Source organism: Epinephelus lanceolatus, chromosome 6 (assembly GCF_041903045.1).
Source record: "Epinephelus lanceolatus isolate andai-2023 chromosome 6, ASM4190304v1, whole genome shotgun sequence".
Lineage (NCBI taxonomy): Eukaryota > Metazoa > Chordata > Actinopteri > Perciformes > Serranidae > Epinephelus > Epinephelus lanceolatus.
Window position 1 is genome coordinate 14,729,734 of NC_135739.1, and position 26,422 is coordinate 14,756,155.

Sequence of the window (26,422 nt, forward strand, 5' to 3'; positions counted from 1 at the left end):
TCCTGTCCTGGAGAGCGTTTGTTGCTTGGCCCGAGACAAACAGGAAAAATTCTCCAAATTCAGCCGCTCCCATCCTCCTCCCTCTTCCTCCTCCTTCCCTTCCCTCCTTTTTCTGCTCCCACCGAACCCCAACCCCCCTACAACCTGGTCTCCTTCCCCTTCCTCTCCCCTGCACCCCCTCCCCTCCTTGCACCCACCCACCCAGTCCCGCTGCCCTCCAGCCCTGCAGCCTCACAGCAAAGTAGAGAGCAATCCCTTGGTGGGTCAGCCAGATTAAACTGCCACTGTAATCCGCTTGGCTTTCACCTCCTTGTCCTCAGCCGAAGAGAGAGGGAGAGAGAAGGATGGAGGGATGGAGAGGAAGAGAGGAGGGGTGGGTGGAGGAGCAAAAGGGCAGGAGGATGGAGAGAGAGAGAAAGAGAGATGGGGAGAGAAATGTAAGATATAAAAAGGAAGAGAGACAGAGGGAGGGGAGGGAGAGAGAAGAGAGGAGGATGGAGGATGGAGGGGGGAGGGCAGAGCTGGGGGAAGTAGCTAAATGACAACAAGGGCACAGAGAGAAAAACAAGGAGCAGAAAAAAAAAGGGGGGAGAGAAAGCCGGAGAAAGGGAGAAAAGCAGAGAGAGGGAGAGGCAGCACAGGGCTGCATTAAAGGAGTATGAAAAGGAGGAAGTGAATAATGAATCTCATAAAGGAAAGATATTAAGGACGAATAAGAGTCAAATAAACTGTGTTACGAGAGGGAGCGATGAAGGACAGTGGGGTAATCCTGGTGGCGAAGCTTCTGTGGCAAATAAAATGAACCAAACAGGAAACTATGTTGAAGTACGCCCTCGTATTCATGTAATGATGAAATTTGTTCTGTATGAAATTTGTAGGAAATGACAGTCCCCCCTCATGACCAATCAGTACTGAATCCTTCCCGTCATCTCGCTCTGACTTGGAATTGTTGTGCCCCCCCTCCCTCGGGCCGACTAATGTAGTAATGAAAACGCTGGAGATCTGTGGTGAAATGTGCCAGCCTCTCACTTCTTTTTTTTTTTTTTGTTCAAATCTCATCAGCAGCGTTGGAGTGATCAAACATGAAGGGCAAAATGAGTGAATGAATGAGCAATGTTGAAGATGAAGCCGGCTCCTGTTGCATGTGAAAGACAACACAATCGGCAGAAATATTATTGTGACGTGTTACATTTAATTTATTTTGTAGATGATACCTTGAAACTTCATATTAGTCAGCAACACTGTGGTGAAGGTGTGGTAAGATAAAGGCACAAAAAACACTTGGTTATGGTTAGGACAAGATGTTTTGGCTTAAAACACCCACAATTGGTGGCACAAAAGCAGGGACAGTTTGGTGAAAAACACCCAGGTTCGGTGGTTCAAGCACTGCTGGGAAATGCCACAATGTGCTGCTAAGAACACCCAGGTTGGGTCACCAAAAAACAGCTGGTGTTGCTGGTCTCAAACAGCGGCCGGCAGCTTGGCAGGCATCTTGCTTAGGTGAAACTCCACCCACCCTGGTAAAAGATTATAGATTGTATTGTCTGGTCCTAAATGAAGCATGCAGGATCTGTGCTAGCATGGCTAATTCATCAGCTCTCTAGAAAACATCATTAACCAACTCTTTCCAACTAGTTTGCTCGTCGCACTATGTGAACCGTACTCGTACGTGCCGAATGTGCTAGGTCCTCCACTGCTGGTTTTGAGCTGCCTGTGGACAGAATGAACACACGAAGCTCTAGCAAAAGTTCAGTCAGGAAGACAATACTTTTCATGCTCAGGCTGTAAGATTTCTTTCTCACCCTGCCATTCACTCCTTGCACGTATGCTCAGTCATTATCTCTAGGTGTCATTGTCTGGGTCTGTCAATTAAGTCATCAGCTGATTCACAATCAACCAATATCACAGCGACACACTTTCTCTGTCACCTTCTCTTTTTGCTGCAGTCATGCGCACCCTCCACCTCCCCATCACCACCTAGTCTTTACAGATTCATCAGCCTCATCTCTCTCTTAGTAGTCAGCAGCCTCAGAGTCATCAGCCACCACCAGCGTCCAGTACCCTGCTGCCACTCAGATGTCCATCGATCACAAAATATCTCCCTCTGGTGTCAAAGCACCAAAGACTGCTATTAATTAATCTAATCTAATCTGCACACTCATATTCTGTGTTAAATACTATCTTTACTTCTCTTATTCATCCGTCTCTCCTGACTGAAATGAGAGTCTGCACGTTCTTGAGTAAAGGCTCTGTTTTCGCCATATACTTTTCTCTTCCCAACACAACAAGTGAAATTACTTTTCTTTGACGTGCTTGTTTCTCTGACTGTTGTCACTTGACTCCTCTCTCTCATGTGCTTATTTCACTCACTGGAGTTGCAGTGCTTATCAGAATGCACAGATTTGATTGGCTGAGTAGCATCATGTGAGATTTACAACACATGCAACTGGTCTGTGGTCCAATAAACCAGTGCTATAAAGGCTAGAAACGCTACGTCAAACTTTAATAAATCTCAATAATTTATCACTTATAGGTCTGGGTCTGAACTCGGACCTTGGTCCACCCGATAGTAACATTTGGGGGGATGGAGAGGGATGGTGCACCACCTCATATTGCCAACTGGATGCTGAGCAGGTAGTTTACAGTGAGTTTTTACAGCGGCCTGGTGCTGCTGAAAACGTTGCTATGGTCATGGTTAAAAAAGAACAACACTTACTGTAATCAACAACCAACCCTGACTTCTGTAGTTTTGTGGTTCTGCATCAGCTTCCACGACTGATGAGTAGTACTAGAGATAACTTTACTTTACTATTAGAGATATCTTTCATAATTTGACATCAAGAGTTGCCTTGTAAACGTACATATCGGTTGTTTAAGGCCTCTAAAAAAGGGTTAAAACTGTTGATATGAAGGACATAGTCTCCAGTTACGTGACTTCCTCTGGTTGAGGGTCAAGTTAGCGTCTGCTGCAAAGTTTAAATGGACTTCACTGGCGTTAATTCTTCTTATCTCTATGAATTCACTAGTGCTCTCTCATAAAAGTCAAACAAATCTCGCTCCATAAAAAAAAGGCCACAACGCCCTTTTTGGTTTTTTTTTCAGACCACTTTGAATTAGATTAAACTGCGAACACCGCGGTGTGCGTGTGCGAAATCAAAGCCACGAGAGAAAACAGACAAATCTGAACACATGCCATGAGTAATTTGAGACATTGATGAGCATCTCAGCCCTGTTAATCAAGTTATACTGCAATCATGACCTTAATGCAAATAAGATAAACAAGTCAATTTGTGTACATGACACTTTCAATAATCAGAGTATTGCCACCCTCTGGTTACAGTCCAATTGCATGTAAATGCACCGAATCTTAAGTCCCCGAGACGCTCAACTTAAGTTATGTATGAATGCAAAATTCCACATCAAGTCAAAGTCAAGTCCGGGCTTCACTCTGACTGTAGGAACTAAATCCAAATTGCAACTGATCTAACATCTAAAACAAATGTAATCAAATCCTTTTTGTACAAATGTGACAATTACATTTACAAGGTATTTTTGCAATGCCAGTAAATCTGAAACATTTAAGTCCAAACGCAGTCTCAGGTTCCCATAAACCAAATTGAGTTGAATAAAAAAAATAAACAAGTACTGTAAAAAGAGATTCATGTCATACTTAAGCTCAGATAATGTAACTCCAAACGACTATCAATATCACCTCTGTTGTCTAATATAACTATTCCGGTAATGAAACTTTCAAATGAACTCTGAATCATATGAAGCTGAGCTCCTCTGAGCGGGTACACTGCAGACATCTAACATTATCATCCGTGTGTGTGTGTGTGTGTGTGTGTGTGTGTGTGGGAGCATGTCCACTGGGTATATGGGAAGAGTGTTAAAGTGTGGAAAAGAAATAGAGTTAACAGGTATCCCCCTCCTCCACCTCCCCCAGCTGACAGAGAGGAGGGTGATGAGAGAGGGAGGGAATGAGGGAGAAGGAGAGGAGGAGAGGCAGAGGCAGGAAGAGGGAGGATATCCTGCGAGGAAAGGCTGTGATATATGAGCAGGCCACTTCAAACAAGCAAGGGGGAGGGGGACACTCCTTCTCCAATAAAACCAGGGGAGGTAGAGGGGGGAGAAGAAAAGAGTCGGGGAGATTTAAGGAGGGAGTTACAGTAGAAAAGAGGAAAGTTGGAGGGAAGTTGATGCCAGATGAGCCTGAGTGAATAGATGTGAATGAAAGTGGGATGTACGCACTATAGCGGCACCATAAAACCCCCAGAAGAAGAAAAGACTGACCTGGTCCTGCCTGCAATATAACTACCTATACACCAAAATCAGCATGTGGTTTTTTAAACATGGGGAAAGCTGCTAAAAATAGGCGATAGACTCCTTTCCCATTGCCAGTAAACTAGATCTGTGTGCACAGCTCTGCAGCAGATCAGCATGCCTCTCTGTTTGTCTGTTTGTTTTTTACTGGTGTGTCTTATTCGATGTCAGTGACATGCTGGAAAACAGGTTAGCAAACAGTAGAAAGCAGCATGGAGGCAGGTGAAATGTGACCTTACTTTTCAGTCTCTCTTTCAAACTCTGTCAATGTTTGAGGGCTGCTTGGGTGGAGACGGACAGTATTTTGTGGTGGTGCGTCATTACAGTGGTACAATTAACATGCCAACTGGAGCCAGAGCCAATAAAAACACATGTCTACTGCAGAGTCATTTGACCTGGATGTGAATGCCGATTGTAACCTTTCCCATTACATGCAAAAGCCAGATGTTAGCAGGTGTTAGTGGGTTTTTTGCACAGTGGGAAAGGGGCTCTGTAGACACAAATCTGCAGGAGGGCATCTTTAATGTTGAAACGAGGCCTGATCTGAAGTGAGTCGTAGAAAAGAGTTTAATGCTGCAACTAAAGATGGGACAATATACGATTTTATCCCAGTTTGTTTAAAAAAAAGCACTCACAATAAGTAGATTGTGGTGAATTTCGCTGAATATCGTGCAACCAAAGAGACTGCTGGACAACAAAATACACACAATACAAAAGATCCTATGGGTATATTTCACATAGAAACATTTTGTCTTCTTAAACACTTTGGGCTGCATCTTTCGATGAAACGTCCTCTATAAATTATGTTATTATTATACTTATGAAATGTTCATATTGTCCTAATGCCTAGCTGCAACTATTATTTAACTAATCGGATCGGACTGATTGTTTCAGTCATTTATAAAGTAAAAAAATGCAAAGCTTTTTTTTCTGGTCACAAACAGTACGTTACATTACACGGACATTTGTCACCATTTCTTAAAAGTTCAGTTTCATCCACATCTTTCTAAATGCATCTAAACCTTGTTGGTTCCTGCTGCAGAGGATGCAGACCAAAGAGGTTCACTGTAAACGTGGTCGTTTTGCTCCTTCACAGCTCAGAAAAAGCTTCTGGTGAGAGAAGTCTAGAGAAAAATTGGGGGAATATACACATGTGCCACTGATGAAGCACCAAAGTCCCTCAAAATGATTTTTTAAAAAAAGCAATAAATGGTTAAAATGCACCGTGTGTGATCAACAAATAGTGTTTTCATAATCAGTACTTTTGTATTTTTTCCACATGGTCTAATATTCAAGCTAAACTAAACTAATCCACTCCCAGATTTCCTCAGCAAGTAATGAGTCCTATTTCTCAATGATTAAAAAAAAAGTTGTAACCTAACTTGAAACTCAAAGCAAGCCAGAAATTCCCCAACACACTCACACACACACATGTGCATGTTCATACACACGTGGACGCACACAGCCATGCCCGCATCCTACAAGAGGTGATTGATGATTTCAGGAAGGGGCTCTTGGGCAGAGGAAGTCCAGTCTGGGTCAGACTTCATCCACACATCCAGGCATGAGCACCACCTGCATGCACTCACAAATCAAACACACTCGTAATCACCCCCCCAAACACACACACTCACACACAGGAACACACTCCTATACTCATTTCGACATGTGATAGTGCTCCTCTCGTGCTGTTTACTATATAATGCCTTTCTTCTGCAGCAGTTTGAGTGAGAGAGGCGGGGTGGGGGGGCGCAGAGTCAAGGTGTGCGGAGCGAGTCGGGCACGCCGGCACAATGTGCACTCTACAGTTTTAGGGCTCCATGTGCCATTGTGGGCCAGCATGGGGCTGTTTTTGACAGCAGCCATTACAACAAATAATTGAACTGCAAATGAAGACAAATGATATGATTGCAGTGCGCGTCCCAGCAGTCAATCCGCTATCTAGGTGGTTCCCATTCAAAGCCATTGATCAGCTTTACAACCTAAGTAGCTGGCCAGGAAACTAAATGGTGGCGATCAATGCTATTTAACAGATTATTGACTGCTGACTGGTTGCCTGAGATCAAAATAGAGACAGGGGGATGAAGAAATAAGCAAATAGAGGAGTGGAATGAAAACACATGAAATTGGAATCGGTTCCTTTGCTTCAGTGATGATAAATGGGAAAGAAAAACACTGAGACAGCAGAGAGCGGGGAGAAGGAGAGAGGTTGCAGTTTTCCGTGTGCGCGGCTGAATGTGCATGATCATGTGCATTTAATGAAGAAAGCAAGCAAGAAAGACTGGGAGAAAAACAAAGGCAAAGAAAGCAAGAAAGCTCAGTTTGCATACAGTCCGTGTTATCTAAAGACTCCCTCGCTTGTTTCAAGCTTCACATGTGGCCAGATGTGGTCTGTGTGCCTCTGCGTTCGTGCTTCCCGCACTCCCCATGAAGCCCGTGCACCTGAAAACTCCACACATTAGTCGGGGGGGGGGGGGGGGGGGGGGGGGGGGGGGGAATCAGCTCAACGAGGAAGAACCTCAGCAGAATCAGCCGGTACTTTCTGCTCCTCTTTGTTCAGCCAATCCTTGATGGAGCTTTCAAGTGGCGCACAAGCTGGCACATCACAACAGCCGCTTGCACCGCAATTACATCCTTTTGACTGCGCGCTCCTTCGCGTGTGTTTCTACTGTTTGTATTTACAATGCACGAAACAGACTCGGGCCGACCGTCAGCTCGTCGGGCCTTTGGTCGCCGAGAAAGCTTTGATTCTGTTTGACTGATCACCTGAGCGTTGTGATCATTAGTTAATGACGAGTAACGGGAGCAAAGCGGATTCTTCTAAAGATCGACTTCAGACCAAGCGGAGACAGATGTGGAGTGACATTTATGTGTGTGTGTGTGTGTGTATGTGTGTGTGTGTGTGTGTTAAAAGATGGGGTTGGGGGTATTTAACAACCTCCAACAGTCTCAAATCACTGTAGTGTTTAATACACACAGTAGTGTGTTACCATGGTGACTGGGCCCTGCTATGGGGCCCGACTCATGAGACTGCACGTTTGTGTGTCTATGTGTTGTCTTCATATCTGTGTGTGTGTGTGTGTGTGTGTGTGTGTTGGGCGCACTATAAAATCAGCACTTGAAAATATACCAGTTGCATGTTTTTTTGGATTAATTTGTGATTGTCGTCCAACTCTTTATCTCCGTCTACATTTCCTGAATTTCACTTTAAAACAAAATTCTGTTTGTGCTTTGAAACAGCAGAAAGTGGCCACACTTCAGTGAATCACTGTGTGCATGTGTGAGTGTGAACACGGACTTAAATATGGCTATAGTAGATGTGTGCCTGTGAGAATGTGTATGTGTGTGTGTGTGTGTGTGTGTCTCCCTGCCTGCGTCTGTGTGTGTGTGTGTGTCTGTGTGTGTATACACACTCCCCTTGCCTTTTCTCAGTTCAGCAGAACCTCATTAATTCAGCAGGAATGGAAATCATTTCTGCACGGAGTGCACAGGAGACAGAAAGAGATGGAGAGGAAGACGCGTGGAAGGGTGGGGGTGGTGGTGGTGGTGGTGGTGGGGGCACAATGAATACTCAAATTTCTTCATTTTTCTTTACTGAAAATCATTCTATTAAAAAAATAATAATTTAATGTTCTGGGTAAATAGCACAGGTATTAGTCACAAAGGGAATTCTACACATATTTTAATAAAATCTAATCATAATTACGTTACATTGTGATTTAGTCATTTGGTTGACAGCTCTTGAGAAATAACACATACGTCTAATCTCGACCTTGATTTATCTCAATTGAAATCTGGTAAGGTTTATACAGTATGTCCTTAAACACAAACAGACCGGACAAACAACTAAATATAGCAAACGTCCAGATGGATACATTAATAAAAAGGTAATCTTCCTTATGTAGCAGCAGATCAGGGCAGAGCCTCCTCCATCCCTCCCTCTCTCCCCTCCTCCTGCCATCTCTCCATCCTGCAGACCGCCACCAGACAATATGGAGCAGACAGTAATCTGGCCATGCACTGAAGAGATTACAGCATCCAGCAGAACAGTTCAGCACAGAAGAGAGCAGCTCAGTTCAGAACGACACAGCTTTCCTCACACAGAGGGAGAAAAGTCAACACAAAGCAGGAATCTATAGTCCACCCAACCATCTAACTGTTCAGAAGGAACCTCTCTCCCTCTCTTTTCTTTCACACTCGCAGAGTGTCAGCTGGTCGCACACACTCCTTCAGTGAAAGCTGACCTTTTCAGAGTGCAACAGAGTGCAGTGCAGTGTTGTGGATCTCTCTATTCCAAATGTCACTTTTTACAGGAAAGATCTGATGTGATAAAAACAGATCAGACGACGCAGGCGGGACACATGAGAGGAATAACACATGTACAGAGTGTGTAACTTCTGGTCCTTGGAGTTTTTACTTTTTTATTCATGGATATACACGTGCGTACATACATAAACACACACTGAGGCTTAAACAAGGCCAAACATTCAGTCAGTAACGAAGCAGATGTGGCGCCCTATTTATCCACTGAACTTAATCATGAGAGATATAAATAACTGATCTGAAGGCTTACGTGCAGACAGCCGAGCCGAGGTTGGAAGTTCACACGTTGCAGTTGTTGCTAAGTACATGATGTGGATTTTTGGATTTTCTGTCCCTCTCAGAAGAATTAACCCTTCATGGCGGCAGGGGCGGCCTCTGACCTCAAGGCTGGCTAATAGCTGCAGTGCGGCTCACTCAGGGGGAGAGCATCAGTCAGATATGAACACACACATACACTGATATATAAAAACTTCTTAATAGCTCTGCTGGGGCTGCCCCCTGATCGTTGATCAAACATTAGTCGACCAGAAAGGTCATTAGTCGGCAAGATTTCATTGGTTGCTTAGTCGCACAAAAACAACCAAACAAACGTGAAACTGTTAGGAGCTGCATCTCGTCAAAATAAGTCAAAACCTATATGACTGGACCATGTGGGGGTTTAATTTGAAAGGACGGACACAGGAAGTGGCCACGCTCAGCAGTCTGACAGGAGTCACATCACAAACCAATCACAGCCGACAGATATCTTTCCCTTCTTCTGTAAATATTCAGTCTGATGAACACGGAAAAGTTGATCATGTTAGTGCAGGGCTACCCAGAGCTTTACATCTGTCCCATGGACGATAGGCCTACACACTTATAAACAGCTCGTGGAAGAAGATCAGCTCTGCACTCAGGATTTCAGGTAACTAGGCTTTGATACAGTGCTTGTTAAGGTTTCTTAGCAACCTCAGACGCAACCTGCCGCAGCGCTATTGAAAGCTGGCACAAAAAAGACACAAGAGTAGCACCAAGCGCCCAACCTTGTGTCTTCCAGGTAACTAAAGACGTGGTGGCATCTAATTTCCAGGGCTGGTACCTGCTGTTATTCCACAGGCTACTTAATAACATGTCGGGCAGGAAATCCAAAGTGTGGGAGGGGGGCAAACCCAAGGACGAACCCAAGGTGATATGTAAACTCATCTTCATTGGTCGACTACAAACATGACGTATCATCTGAAACATGGAAGTAGCTACATGCCCATTAGTCCACAGCGCCATTAACAGGCGGCTCGCTCAGTGTGTGACGTGCACTTGTAGATAAAATATAGGCCTATATTAATGAAGGTTTATTAGTACGGTTTTGTATTTCTCTGTAATGTAGCACAGTGTTAACAATGTTACTGATACTATTCTTTCTCACACCTTCAACTCAAACCATTGTGTTGCCCCGCCCAAAATATATAATAATAACTAAATTAATATCGTAAACATGCAGGCGACTAGTTGACTAATGGCCCTAAATGACGACTATTGGTCGACTAGCAAATTTCTTAGTCAGGGGCAGCCCGAAGTTCTGCCGTTCTGTGCAAAAGAAACTCTAAATAAGAAGCACGAGCATCAGAAATCTTCACAGTGACACATTTTCATGACAAACTTCCTGTTAATATATTACTCCTTCCAAAGAACTCCAAGGTTGTCATTTGCCAGCAGTGTTAAAAAGGCTTCAGAAGGTTACTACAAATGACAGACCTCAACAGACGCATGACTCCTAATTAAGCCTGAAGAAAAATCTAACTTTCAACATGTACTCAATGAGGTGAGCACAAACCTAAAGATCTACCAACAATTAGAGGCGGTCTAAAGGTAATATTATGTTAATTGGTGAAGCAGTTTGAGCGAGCTTTCCTCTTGAGTGAGAAAGAGTAAAAAAGTTAAAAGGGATGTAGTGTGAGGGTGGATAACGGCAGAACCAAGGGAACGAGGTGAAGAATGCTGGTGTGCAACCAAACTCAAGGTGAGAGCCTTGAGAAGGATTCTGTAAAATGGAAAGCAGGAGGGGAGGACGCTCTCCTGGAAGTTCGGAAAATAAACACGATGTTGACTTGAATCATTCAGATGAGGAGGGAGAAAGAAGCGACATGAAAGTGGGCGGTTTATCAGGGTCCATTTACATGTTCTTCTCCTTTTGATAGTCAAGAAGACAACACCATGATGATGGTCAGATAGGAATGGGAACTGATAAGATTTGATTGATACCAATGCCATTAGGGATTCTGCTTATCAGTCCAATTCTTAATCAATTCCCTTATTGATTCCTAACCAATTTTTGTGTCGAAAAAAGAAGGCCTACACAGGTTTTCAGCATCAATACAACTGCTTTATTATCTCTGAATCTAAACACAGTAAGTGCGAGCTAGCAGTTCACCTTGATGTGTTCATCAGTGAGTGATCATCTCAGCCAGAACATGCAGGAGCATTGATGGTATGGTGTAGTGGAGTGAATATGGAGAGCATTAAGATAAGAGAAAATGAATAGGAACAAGGATCCAGGGCCCAAAATAAAATTTGCAAATTTACACATACCATATTCTCCTGTTTTTTTGATATTTATTATTCTTGTTTTTTAGCTAAGCTGTTTATTTATGTTGTCATGTTGTTGTTAAATTGAGGGTACCAGGTCCGGCACTGCTGCCTGTCATCATCTTAAAAGGATAAATGAATAAAATGACAGAATATATAATTTAAACCCATGTCGTACAGAAAGATGTTTTAGTATATTTCTGGTGTTTCCTGCCGAACTTGAAATTATCATTTTACCATACATAACAAGCACCATTGTTATCTTTCGTAATGAAATGAAGTCCCATTTTGGACTGTTTCTGCCTCTCCACCGTGACTTCTTCTTGTTGCAAGTGTCCAGCTTTTAATCTAGAGTAATATTACAGCCTTAATTTTAGTTTTTATATCATTGGTTTTGACTTTATCTTATCCCTGGTGTTTATTTCATCTTATTTTATTTTATTTCATTTTATCTTATTTCGTTTTTATCTTATTATTTTATTTTATCTTATTTGATCTTACTTTATTTTATAGACTTTATTTTTGTAGACTTTTATTTATTGATTTTTTAAATATTTTTTTCAAGTCTGCAAAACTGCATTCATAGTTGTTTATGTTATTTTTTATTTTTTTTGTATTTGTTTTAATTTTGCTATATGAAGCAATGTGGGCTACATGTTTGTATGAAAGGTGCGTTACAAATAAAGTGGAGCTGAGTTTGATGTCATCATTTTGCAACACACAACTGAAAAAATGCTGGCATCAATAAAACAAATTGATAAACATAGACGCATACGATTCAGATGGACCAGATAATTTGGAACCAGTTCTCAATTCCCATCCCTACAGACAGATGTAGGGAGTGTAGAGAAGAAAGGCAGTAAATATGTTTAGTAGGAAAGTATGAGTGTGGCTGACAATGAGCAGAAGACACTTCACCAACAGGTTTTTAAGGGTAACTGTTGCAGAGGTTTGCAAAGGAACCGTTTTATCATTTTCGTGCATTTTGATCTGATGTATGACACACTGCCAGTCAATTCACATGAGGCGGGAACTCTGTGCCACATAGAAGTATATTGACACATCTCTGCAGAGAACTCCACAGATGTGGAGCATGTACTGTAAGAGCATGTTTTTGTGATTTTAGGTGTTAAAGAGCAAAAGAAAAGCTGCAAAGGTGCACAGGTAGATGTGTGTCACAGTAGGTACAGTTTTACAGTAGCGCTAACTAGAGGAGTTAAGGTGTGATGACTGAAGGAAGGAAGAGACGAGGAGATGATAAAGGTATTGTAACTGACAAAGACACCAAAGAAAATGAGGGCGCAGCTGTTGAAGTTAAAGGTACACTGAGAGAGGGGTGAACTGATGAAGTTGTAGTATTAAAAAGGGGGGAGGTTCTGAGGGTGCAATGGCTGAGAGAGAGGAGAGCCAGGTGTGGCAGCAGCCACAGAGGTAATCAGTGGGCCAATGGGGAGTCATTCCACTCAGAGTGAACGGGCTGCCGAAGTACCTGGAATAAAAATAATCATTACACTGCATTAAAGTCACTGTCTGTAAATATACCCTGGGCAGCAGTAAAGCACGCTCACCGTGGCCCCCGCCATCTTGCACACCTTAATGTGCACGCATGTGAATATGTAAAAACACACATGCAGGCAAATAAAACAAAATGCAAATATTTGTGAGGACGTGAGTGCGTCTCTCTCTCTGCACAAGCGGTGAGAAAATCAGCGAGTCCCCTGCTGATTCTGTGCATTTATCCCGTCATTACAAAGACAGGCTTTTAACAGAAACAAACTGTTCTCCAAATATAACTCAACCAGCTCAAAGCACATTCATTATCCTCCCCCCCATAACTTATAAGTGTTATTTTAGCAACAGAAACCCCGACAGAGGCTTGAACTGGATCTCTCTCACACATTTATTCTGCCTCTCAGTATTGCTGCCTTTGGAAAATGGGGATTAAGTCTGCATTTAGGAGAATTTGAATTGCAAATAAGGCTTTGTAATTGTTTTAGTCTTTAATCCTAGCAGGGAGGGCCTCAGTGTAATGCAAAGTTGAGACAGGCGAACATCTCAGGCATTCATCTGAGGAAGGACTGTGTTTGTTTCGCCACTCGGTTCAATGAGACTTAATAAGCAGGGTGTCCGATCAGCCCCACACACACACACGTAGACAAGTACATATGCATGCACGCACAAACACAAGCAAACACACTTCTGAACACACGCTTCAACCCATGGGCTCACTGATAGAGCGGCCAGTTTATTTTGGTTGTGAGTTTGGGTGCCCAGCTGGTACTTGAGACTGGTGGACTGGCAGAGCTGTGCAGCAGACAGCAGACACACACACACTGAGACACACACACACACACGCTGTGCCAGGGACACACTGTGCCAGGCTGCGACGTTTGCCAGCTACAAGCCTGCCCACTGCCACAAAGAGAGGCAGAGGCAAAGGAGAAAGGGCAGTACAGAGTGTGCATGAGTGTGTGTGAGAAGGAGGGAGACTGTAAAGAGCGGACAAAGACGTGAGGAAGAAAAGGAAGAGGAGTGACAGACTTTAAAAAAAAGGATTGTTATAGTGTTTAAAAGGATGAAACTGAGACTCCAGAGTGTCGAGCAGAAAAGCAGCTCCGACTTGAGGGAGGAAGTGAAGCTGAATTCACTTATTAATCAAACATGTATGAACTTCTCAAAGCAATTTAAATCTACTGCATTTGCATAATAAGTCGTTCAAAAACCTGATGGGACAAGTGGTACTGTGACATGTGAAAACAAGCATGCAACATGTAGTGTAATCAAACAGACGGGAGGGAGGGGAAGTGAAAGCTGCAAACTAACTTAATGTTTGCTTCAACTCATGACATATGACATGCATGTTTGGTCACTGAAAAAACAAATCAACAAACCCCCCATTAGTCGACCACAACGTTCTAAAGCACCAACACCATCAGTGCTCTGTGGTGGCAGCAACAGCAACACAAGGCAACACCTTGAATTTTCACCACAAAACACTTTGAGAAGAAGCTCAAAATCTACAAAGACTCCAGCACAAACTGTCCTGCAGCACCACATGTCAAGGTCACTTTCCAAAATCCTTTTTTGGATCACTCACTTTTACAGTTTCAGGTTGATTTTCTTTCTAAAAGTTCTCTGAACATTGTTGTCTGACCGCTCTGGCAACAAAGTTTACATGAGAGAAGGTCTGAGTTGACGAAAATGTTGATATTCATACTTGGTTTAATGTTTCTATACTTGACACTGTTCTTAAAGGAGAAGTTCACCGACAAAATGACCATTTGTATATCAATTACGCACCCCGTGTTGTGTTGAATTTATGAGGACAGCTGTGTTTTTCTTACCTGCCTCAACAGTAAACAGGGAAATCCAAAAATGGCAAACATTCTAGATGAATTGAAGTAAAGGGGAGTCGCATTTAACGGCAGAACTACATCATAACACCTGTTTACAAAATCTTTCTGTAACCGATATCCTGTTAGGGGTCGCGGGGGGCTGGAGCTTTTCCCAGGTGACATTAGGCGAGAGGTGGGGTACACCCTGGACAGGTCGCCAGACTTTCACAGGGCTGACACAGACAACCAAGTCACCAACCAACCTAACCTGCATGTCTTTGGACTGTGAGAGGAGGCTCAGGAACCTGGAGAAAACCCACGCTGACACAGGGAGAACATGCAAACTCCGCATAGAAGGGCTCCCCCACCCTGGGTTCGAACAGGTACCCGCTTTCTATGAGGCAGTGCAGTATAATCAACTTGTCGTGACTCGTATACAACTCAGAATAATCAAAGTCTCATTGATCCAGACGTATTCACTCAAACCTTACTTTTTGAGAAACTTTTGCGCACAAGTAATGTGCATGAGTAAGCGCTTGTTTTTGAACTCTGCTCGTTCATTCATTCATTCATTGAGCAGAGTTCAAATGGGCGCATGTGCCCAGGACACTACTTGTTCGTGCGCTAGTCTGTTTAGTACTGAGGATACGACTGGACAACTAAGACTTGGGTCACACTGCAGGAGTTGTCAATGTCTTGATATAGTTTTTCTGTTGTTAAACATGCCCCCTTTACTTCAATTCAAGAATGTTTTCTGTTTTGGATTCTTCATTCTCTGGAGGCATGAGAGAAAAACAAAATTTTCCGCACAAATTAAACGTAACGTGGTGAGCAGTTGATATACTGTACAAATGGTTGTTTAGTGGGTCAAGTTTTCATTTGAAACAGATTATGCAGTAAAACTTCTATCATGTCACAAAAGGCTTTTATAATTTGAGAAGGCCTTTTAAATTTAACAGGTTATATCTAATATTTGTGGACTGCTGTGCACACATACATGTACATATTTAAAGCACTGCATGTATACTGTATGCAGTGCTTTTTTCTGTCAAAGAATCATGAACGAAAGTCTTGATCTCAAACATCTTGACTCCTGTTAAATCCATAATCTCGCAGCCTTAAAAGTGTCCTCACACACTCTCACAGAATGTCCCAGTTCCTCATTTCCTCCACTCGCACAGTTTGCCAAACACCAAATTCCTCAGCGGACAGTTAACGTGCGCTCCCGGACTTGTACAACAGCAAGCAATCAAGCTTGACTTGAAAATCAAACTTTTCTCATATTATGTCCACCACAGCAGCAGCTCCAGTGTGAGCTGATTTAATTTAGGGACCTGGCGTAAAGAGAAGGAAATGGCTTCTCAACTCTCCTGAGTTAACCAACAGGAGTGTGTGTTTAAAGATAGGTTTCACTCCCTGGGACCCGGCTGACAATCCTCGTAACCATCGTCAGTGTTTTAGACCTAATGAGGAACGGCAGTAATGGAGTGCTGCTCCAAGCTTCGCTCTGGGAAGAGAGAACAGGGAGCTACACAGCTGGAAAAGTCGGCTGGAGACGAGCGTTGCGTGTCACTTTGAAGACAAACCTGCTTTGAAATTACTTTGTAAAACAGTAAAATGCTCACAAAAAGTTGTCGCACGTTGTTCTGCCCTCTTCTCGCACATTTAGGATGCAAAGTTATGAAAACACAAAGTCAGTGCAGGTTGCCAAAGGAAAGTTCAAGCTAAGCAGAAGCATCATAATTGCAGTAATTTATGTCATTTTGTGCAGGACAGGGTCTCCTCACACAATGGATAAATGGATACTGGAAGTGGAAGTGGTTTGGGAGTCACTAGTGTCGGTGAACTTCAAAGATGGCGAGAACAAGAGCGTGTGTGTGTTAATGCCTGAGCAGGAGATGCAGGCTTGGCAGGAGAAAACATCACAGACAAGACGCCACAGACAGAAGCACCTCCAGCACGGAAGGTCGCCCTCGAACTTCCAACCCCCTGACAAATTGCTCACTTCAATTCTCCACAGTAAACTGGTTACAGTCAAGGCAAACAAGTAATGAATGTTGCTTTTTTTAATTATTGAACCATAATCTATTTCCTGAAAATGACTAAACTGAAACAGAATTGGCAGCATTCACCCTAGTTTCACTGGGAGAGATAAACAAATGCCCTGAGGAGTTTCTACTATTTCCCAGAATGTAGTATTCATTTAAAGCATGCGTTTAAATTTTATGGATGATGATGTTGCAACTAAGAGGGCATTCATGGGTAACTGGGTTAGGGAAATTAAATGGGACTGGGGTGGAAATCTGCATGCAGGGAGGGAAAGTAAACGCTGCAGGGTTTGGCTTCTACAATAACTTTGCTCAGGCGGATTCGTGGCATTTACGCTGCTCTGGCTAGCAATATGCACGGCATAGCTTGTACCAAAACTCAGATAAACTATAAAAAATGCAGACTTCAAAAAGAGTCCCCGGTGTTTTCAGACACCTCTTTCTTCCCGCATGCTGATACATCTCCCTCCCTTCCTCTCCAACTCCCTCTTGCTCCCCGTCTCTCCTCTCCTCCCCTCTGTCGCTTGTCTTTCTGTCCCCCGGTTTGTTGTCTCCATCTGTCTGTCTTCATGTCTGTCTCTGTCAAACACAGATCCAGGAGCTCATGCTTGCGGAGTCAAGATCAAATGCTAAACCACAGCACATTTTAAGCTTGCCCAGAATGAACCTGCGAGGAAGGGAATCATAAACAATATTTGATCTGCTGCTTCTGTCACTTCCAGACCTCCAGCCGAACACACACACAGCTTGAGGGCAGCACTTTCAGGCTTTGTTGCTTCCCTCAGATAGGGAAAGGTATACACAGACAGAGGAGCCAACTGGCCTTTTTCATTTAGACGGTAACAACGGTAAACAACGGCACACAAAGACAGCGTCCTCTCGCTCAACGCCAGTCTGCCTGCAGCCTGCACTCCACGCACTGTTTGATATTAAAAGACGACACAGGCGCAAACGGAGGAGGTGAGGGGGGGGTCTGGAAGATGGAAAGACAGATAGAGACGGACAGAAATGGAGACACAATGTTGTGGCATGCCGTTTGTGTGTAGGCTATATTTATAACAGCCAGGAGAATCTGTAGGCTATAAAGAAGACATCACCGTGCCAACGCCAACTCCATTCCTCTGCTCTCTTTCTCTTCTCCACCCCTCCATCCATACCTACTCTGCCTATATTATGGATGTTATTATTATTCCTGCATGTCGTCATGTCGTCGCCCCCGCTTCTCTCCTTCCCCCGAGCAAGAAAGCGGGCACTACTGGCACCCAGCCAGATTACCCAATCAATCTCCTCTGAGAGAGGGGGAGGGCAGCGGGAGGAGAGGTGGAGGGAGGGAGGCAAAAGGAGAGAGGGGGAGGATAAGAAAGACAGCGTGGAACAGAGAGGAAAGGAAAGAAAGAGCGACAGGAGGGTCGAGGATGGTGGGGGGGGGGGGTGTTGGCGGTGAAAAAGACCTGAGAGGAATTGAAGCAGGAAAAACAGTGCAGGATGAGTAAATTCTGTCTTTTGGTAAAAAAAGAAAAGGACAGAGACAAAGACAGCTATGAAAGGCTTCAGCAGACGTGTGGCGTCAAAATTAAGCGAGCGAGCACCTGGTACGGCAACACGGGGAGTTGTGGAGATGGAAAACACACACAAAATCACACACAGAGTCCAGACAAAGGCTTGGCCATCAACGGTTGTTTACAGAGTGCAGCTCCTCCCCTTGTGCCACCTGTTACTGTGGTCCAGCCTAACAAATGTTTAACCCTCTCAAAGAATCCCCAGGCAACAGCCAACAGTGCGCCTCCATCTATCTACTGTCTGCACACTGCGTGCTGGGAACGGATCAGATTAAGGGCTTCGACTAACAACTATTTTCATTTACCTTTTTGTTTAGATTAATTGATTTACAGCTTAAACAATTAGCTGTTTAATGGATAAGTCGACTGACAGAAAATATTGATAATTTATCCTTTTCATTTTTCAGGCAAACGTGACAAAAATTTGCTTGTTACAGCTTCTCAAATGTGGGATTTACTCCTTCTGGTGTCCTGTATGAAATAAATAAACTGAATATCTTTGACCTGTTGGTCTGACAAAACATTTGTAGACGTCACCTCAGTGCCTGGGAAAATCACAATGGGCACGTTACACTCTGACATTTTGCGGACAAAAGTAGGGCTGACGAAGAATTACGTCACTCAAATCAGATCTGCTTGTTCAATACGGATATTCAACTATTCATTCCTTTCGTTACCGATAGAGTTTCAATAGTGTTCGGCAGGATGTTCAGGGTGACAGCGACATTCATGTAATATAGCAAACAAGCCAAGTTCGCCCTCCGAGCTAATGCATGAGGGAGCAGATAAAGATAAAGATAAAGCGGCACACTCATTGACAAAAAACGACTGCTCAACTTGAGGAATCTCAGTCAAATGAGGGGTCTCTGACTGATAATTTGAATCTTTGAATTTCAGTGGGCAGCCCCAGACAAAATGATTAATCAATGATGAAAATAACTGCCAGTTGTAGTCACAAATTGAGCAATCATTCAGTCTGCAAATATCACAAAACTGCACAAAATTCCAAACACATATTTGTAGAGCCCGACATGACAAGCTCGGATTGCTCATTTTGTCCAAAAATGAGTCCAAAATCCAGATAATTTTAATTTATAATGATTTAAAAGAGAAACAAATTACAAATCCTCACATTTGAGAAGCTGGAACAACTGAATATTTGTTATTTTTGCCAGAATTAAATGACTAAACGATCACTATAATCTGATTTGAATTTGAAGTGATCCTTTCTATTAGAACTTTGTTTTATTATCTTCTGTACCACGACCAACAGAATAGAATTAAACTAATGAATGAGTGGAAGACCCCTCTCTCCTTAAAGTACCCTGGCTTTTCATGAATCAAAGTCCTGGATCATGAGGCCCTTCATGATATTAAAGACCAATCATGGACACAGAAACAGAAAATTACTTAGAAAATGAAAAGAAGCAGGATTACATAGCAGTATCAGTTTTAAATGATGTCAGATTTCACTTTATCAGTGACCCTGTCTGTTGCCCCCTGGCTTCTTTCTTTCTTCATATCAAAAACAATGAAAATAATATTTAAAAAAACTAATAAATTATTATTATTACTTTGAAACTAATCATTTCAGATCAAATTCACACATGTATTTACACCAGCTCTCCCTAACGCGATCTATTTTTGTTGCTTAGACGAAGATGTTTTCGATGCCCTTGTTTGACTCTTCCATCTCAACCATCATGACAGTTCTCGTCAACAAGCTGAGAGCTGAGTGGAGTCAGTGAAGCACTGCGACGTGAATGACGCACTTGTGGCACTAAATCTGTGACACTCCGCAGGCGGTGAACCCGGATTGGCATGAATCGCAGATGTTTGGGGTTGCGACCTCTGGCTGGGGCAAAGCAAAATGTCTGCAACAACAAGGCCGAGTGTATCGCTTCCTGAAAGACTGTTTGTCTGTGATCACATGTGTGTGTGTGTGTCAGAGTCGGAGAAAACAGAGACTCATTCTTCTGGCTGCTTTAATGTGAGCAAGAATGTGTGTGTGTGTGTGTGTGTGTGTGTGTGTGAACAAGCATGCCTCCTCGCTCGTCAATATGTATGCTTTCTTCATCACAAAGCTCTCGTCCTTTAATCATTCATATTGAGTTACTAAAGACGTGCCATGTTCTTATAATCAAACACGTTTCCTTAACAAAGTGCTCTTTTGAGGAACATCCAAATTCCAGCAGAAAAGAGGACTATAGCTGTGTGGATCTCTTTTAGGAAATAAACATGATTAAACGGCAACGTGAAGAGGAAGGACAGAAACACAACTCCAACAATTAAGACGACAAGAGAGACCACTTAAATTACTTTACAGAGGTACAAGACTTCAGGCTGTTCCAGCTCTTTATGATACAGTATCGTCTCACTTACTTTGAGTGTGTGCATTCTTTTGCATGTGAGTGTGATACGCACACAAGCGTGGCCGCATGTGCGAGTGTTTACGCGCGAGTTCGAGTGGCTATGATAGCAGATTCGCCATCCAGGGGTGAAGCCAACAAGCGATCCAGCCAGTCAGAGGCCTCCAGTTCTGGGAGTGTGGCCAGGGTTCCAATCCCACCACACTCCCCTGGATTAGCTGTCAACCAGTCCCCAGATCTGAGGATTAGCACATTATATTCCATTATCTTTCCCAAACTGGAGAGTCCACAAAGTCTACATCATCGCTCACAGCGGGGGCCAGTAGGACATGGCTGAGTAAGAGGTGCCTTCAAACTGGGCCAAATTGAGCCAAACTGAGCTGAGCCAAACCAAATCTGTAACTAAGACTGTACACTGGCTCAATGTTGCCTAGCAACCACATTAGTTCCAGGAAACAAATAAGCAAACTGTATTTCTAAATATCAGATTTATAGCACGGCGCTGATATTCTCTCATTGTTATCCACAACAAACTGACAACGTATTCAGCGGAGAGGACTATAAATTATAAAAAAAATAAAAATAAAACATAAATAAAAACAAACCAATAATGCTTTATCTCGCACACATTCCTCCTTCACTACTCCTGCTGAACGACACACAGAGCGTGTGTGACTCCTGGGAGCCGTGTTGTTTTTCACTCTGTGATCTGGGGGGACTAGGGGGAATGAGGGAGCCGTTATCAGCAAGGGGCCGTGATAGAGACTTGATCAGGCCGTCGGTCTGCGGGGACCAAGGAGCCAGAGTTAATCAGAGACAGACAGACCCCTCATCACCCTGGGGATTCACACGCTTCGACCCTGACACTCTCTTTCCCTCTCTCTGTCACGCAAACACACAAAGACGCACACACACACTCGGTAACAGTCACAAAAGCGCGTGTGCTCACACACACCTACATTTTACTTCTGTCAGAGCCTCTGCCACACCCTCAGAGCACACTCTTTACTGTTGACTGTCACTTTGGGGTAAATCTTAAAAAGTTCCAGTATTTACAATAAACACAATCAAAGGGGGAGAAAGTACAATTATCGTATTCATTATGAAATAGCATCACTACAAAGCAGCAGCCCCCTGGGTCAGTCATTGCCAACTCATGCTGTGCAGCCAAACACTGCTAAGAGATGCATAACTTTATATTAAAATCAAGTGAAGATCCAAAATTTTCCAAAGAGAGCAAATACATGGATCTGCATTTAGGGGCAATGTGTAACAAAAAGATGCACAACAAGACACTGAGACATAAAGCTGTTCTTAAAAGGATACTTTGCAGATTTTCAACCAGCTTTGCATCATAACAATATTTGTAGTATGTGTGAATAAACCTCCCTCCACCTTACCAGCTTCCAGCTCAAATATTTTTGCCGTTTCTCAGGCTCTTGCTCTAACTACAGATTCCACATTTTCGTATGCCCACCGCCACGGACACAAGGATTATAGAAGTGGATCAAGAGAGAGATCCGCCCATCTCTCGCACTCTCTAAAACTCAAATGGTAAAACTAGGTAGTGCAGATAAAATATAATATAAACCAATATTCTGTTACTGTATTGCTTATTTCTCACCTAAAATGTTCTTTGGAAACATATTTTAGTGTGCTGTTTGGCTGTAATACAAGAGTTTGTGAACAGGAAGTGGGTGCCATACTTTTCCTGTATTGTGAAAACAGAGGCTGAAAAACTGAGATCAAACAGTAAAATTCTGTTACTGCTTTGACTTCAAAATGTTTTCAGAAACATATTTTAGCTTATTGTTTAACTGTAATTTGAGATAGCTTGTTGCCAGCCAGCCGGCATACTGTTTCCGGCGAAATACGTCTTTAAAAAGTTAAAGGCTAACAACTAATTCCATCCATCCATTTTTATTCGCTTATCCAGGGCCGGGTCGCGGGGACATCCCTCTCCCCAGCAACACTTTCCAGCTCCTCCTGGGGGACCCCAAGGCGTTCCCAGGCCAGATGAGATATATAATCCCTCCAGAGTGTTCTGGGCCTGACCCGAAGCTTCCTACCAGTGGGAAGTGCCTGAAACACCTCTAACAGGGGGTGCCCAGGAGGCATCCTGATCAGATGCCCGAACCACCTCAACTGACCCCTTTTGACACGAAGGAGCAGCGGCTCTACTCCGAGCTCCCTCCGGATGTCACGAGCTCCATCCCTATCTCTAAGGCTGAGCCCAGCCTCTGAGAAAACGGAGGAAACATTTCGGCCGCTTATACTGTATCCGCGATCTCATTATTTCGGTCACTACTCAAAGCTCATGACCATAGGTGAGGGTTGGGACGTAGATGGACCAGTAAATCGAAAGCTTCACCTTACAGTTCAGCTCCCCCTTCACCATGACGGTCCAACGCAGCACCTGCTTCACTGCAGACACCAAATCCAGCCGCCAACTCATTCTTAAATCCATAATGTTTCACCAACAGATCAGCCCCCTCACACAGACAGCTCACACACTCTGACCTCCTGAACTTGAGGCGTGTCAAAGTTCAAACATTGCCTGAATCCCTACTACACAGTTTTTCTGTTAAAAACGAGCTCATAGCATCCTCCTTTATTCCAACACATCAATTCCAACACCACAGTCACATTCTGTTTATTCCCTCTGTGGTCACATATACAGCAGCATTAGTGATACCAGCTCCCAGCTGACTGATTCATGAATCCAGAGACTAAAACACTTTTAAAATGTCTCTTTTTATGGCGGCAGAATTTGAAGCTTGATGTTCAGCCATATATTGACCCAGCCTGTCAAACTGGAGCCGTTAAAGAGCTGACACGCAGGTATCCAGCTGGCCTACCTCCGGAGAAAGGTGTAGGAAATTATATTGCATTTAGATTAATTAGACACAGTTGTCAGATTTAATTAACTACTAGGTTTAATTAACCATGTAATTAATCTTATGGTGGTCCAACACATGCACACACACACACACACACACACACACACACACACACACAGGAGCGAGGAGTCGTGCCCGCGCACACATGCGTAGTACATGCACAACAAATGTAATCTGTTCGGCTGACAAGCGCTCACACTTTTTCTGTCAAACCTCATAAGAGAGTTCAACTGAATGGGTGCCTGGCTGTGGGCTAAAACAGCCCGAATGAAATGTGTGCGGTGAGAATAGCACCTCTAATCCATTACAGGTTTCGCTGCTGCCCAGGTGGAACGATAATCTAGTAGTTGAGGCAGTCTGTCCAGTCAACATCCCAACACCCGTGTAATCCTTATTTAAATACGTCTCAGGCAATAAAATGCAAATATTCAATATAGAGCTGGCAAAAAAAAAGACATTCATGGAAGAGTATAGAAATCCATTTTAAAACCCCAAATGGTCATTTGCAATAATGAGAGCTGCACCAACAAAGCCTGTCAATTGTAGCTGATACGCTCACACATCAACCAGCTCTTGTGTGTGTGCATGTGTTCGATAGGCTACTGATCGACTGCTCCAACTCTTCAGAAGATGAGAGGGTCAAGAGGGCCGTGGACCCTGACCTTTCATTGCCCGTCCTGCCCCTGCAGCCACAGCTAGCAAAGCCTGTCCAGCTCTAAATGTGTCCTACGTGTATATGTATTGTTTGTGTGTGTCTGTGTTAATGTGCTTGTGTGATCAGCCAGCTGCTTTATGTGCTTTGACCTTTGCTGAAGCCTTGAGTGGACCAATAAATAGCCAGGCAGTGCCGCGACCTTTTACCCCAGGCCGACAGTTTTGCCGAGACCTGAGGGGTCAGGCGTCAGCGTTTGAGGAAGTGCGGCCAGCAGCTGAGCTGCAGCACTTGAAAACCGATATCTGACCAAGGCTGATCAGGTGAAATGTGGCAGAGTGGCATGAAGACTCTCGATTAGTCTTTAAAAATTCAAAGATGGAAGTCTAAGGGCTTTCCTATAAAATATAGAAGTGGTGTTCATGGGTGCTACATTTTTTAAAAGCATGCTACATCAGACGTCTGGCTCAGAGTCTGTCCCATCCAGAACAGAGGCTGCGGCAGGCAGAGCAGACATGTCAAAACAAGAACCTGCAGCATTATCACAGAAAGAATAGTCCCTTCTCTGTGATGCACCCTCTGCATGTGACTGTATGTGCTCACAAGCGAGCGGTAGATGCGTGCATATTTGTGCGCCCTCATACACAACTGAAGGGTTGGTTAAGTTCACTCACATAGTCATGGAAAGCCTTGGCCTCGCTGGAATGTTCACATGTCTCCCTCCGGTCCGGGGCAGCGCAGTACAGATCCCAGAATACACTGTGCACACAGGACAAGAGAGCGACAGCAGTTAGACACTTCACAGTGTGATCCAAACACATATTACGTTCCTGGTTTGAGTGTTTCTGAGGTGGATATGGCTGCAGTGAAGACACATTTGTGCACAATGTTCTGAGTGAAAGTGGTTGAATGAACTGATGGAGATTCAACAAATCTGTTTTATGAAGTGGAGCTGGGAATGTTTTAATACAAGCTGAATAAGACACAGGCACAACACTGAATTATACACTTTTTTGAGTAATATAAACACATTTTTCAGTTACTTTAACAAGACAAATGTCTCAGAAACATCAGTGTTTAAAAGGATGTCTTTGTACTCTGCATTCACAAGAGCCCCTTTTTGGGGTGCTGTCAAAGGTAAAGTGAATCACTGCACAGTGGGAGACTTGTGTCAATATTATTTGTTAGGTTTTTATTCATTTAATCACAAGTTCAACTGTGCCAGTGGCGTTACATGGTGCCGTGACATGAGCTGCCACACAAGAACTTAGCAGAAATAAAATCGTTTGGAAGACAGTCTGTCGGGAGCAGAGCATTTTGATTTACCGATTTCATAAATGTCTTGAACGCTGGAGCGATGTGCGGGAAACTGCTTCTTTACCAATTATAACACTACTTAACTGACAAAGTCACAATATAAATCAGGAAGTGTCTGATCAAAGAACGTATAAAAAACAAGGCAAAGCATTTTAATGTTAACTTTCAATACTTGACAATAAAACTACACAACTCTTATTTCTCGATTGTTTGGTGAAAAATGCCTATCACAATTTTATAAAGTTTACATATCTAATCTTTCAACCAACTGTCACAAACCACACTATATTAGTATAATGTCATAGAGAAAGAATAAAACCAGCATATATTCATGTTTGAGAAGCTGGAACCACTTGGAGTTTTTTTTTAGCATTTTTGCTTCAAGGGACGGTTCACCCCAAAATCAAAAATGCATATTTTTCCTCTGACATGTAGTGCTAGTTATTAATCTAGATTGTTTTGGTGTGAGTTGCCAAGTGTTGGATATATAAAGATATGTGCCTTCTCTTGAATATTATGTAACTAGATGGCACTCGGCTTGTGGTGCTGAAAGTGCCAAAAAAATACATTTGAAAAACTTAACAGTAATGTCTCTTTCCAGAAATCACGACCCGTGTTGTAGCCATAATATAGTTTTGTTTGTTTATTCTATTCTTATCTAAACAAGGAAGAATAAATATATACATGCACTTATTAAACTGAACACAGGGTGGAGCATTCATGGTGAAGGGCATTTAGGTAAGCTCCAGAACTCACGTCTGAAAAGTTCTCCCTGTTTGCCCCTCAGAGGCCTTAAATGTACCATTTTTTATTGAAAGACTCTACAACCAGGTTACTTAGGATAATCCACTATCACCCTAGCAGTTTCATGTAGGAACTATATTCATTCTATCGAACTACACACCTAAACTGTATCACCGTGCAGAAGGAAGAGTGCATCTACTCATGGATGAGAGGCTCATGCTCTTAACAGCACAAGGTGTAAACATTAATGGTGTCCACTTCGGCTAAGCTAGTTTATTGGTGCTAGGTGA

General features: G+C 43.2%; 1 protein-coding gene across 2 annotated transcripts in view; it reads right to left on the reverse strand.

Annotated features, from left to right (window-relative positions):
• ssbp4 (single stranded DNA binding protein 4) overlaps positions 1–26,422 on the reverse strand; it is a 117,263-nt gene that overhangs the window by 59,663 nt on the left and 31,178 nt on the right. For both annotated transcript variants that reach the window (XM_033621777.2, XM_033621776.2), the window contains exon 4: positions 24,746–24,830. In XM_033621777.2, coding sequence (XP_033477668.1) covers positions 24,746–24,830 — 85 coding nt within the window. The remainder of the gene's footprint in view (positions 1–24,745; positions 24,831–26,422) is intronic.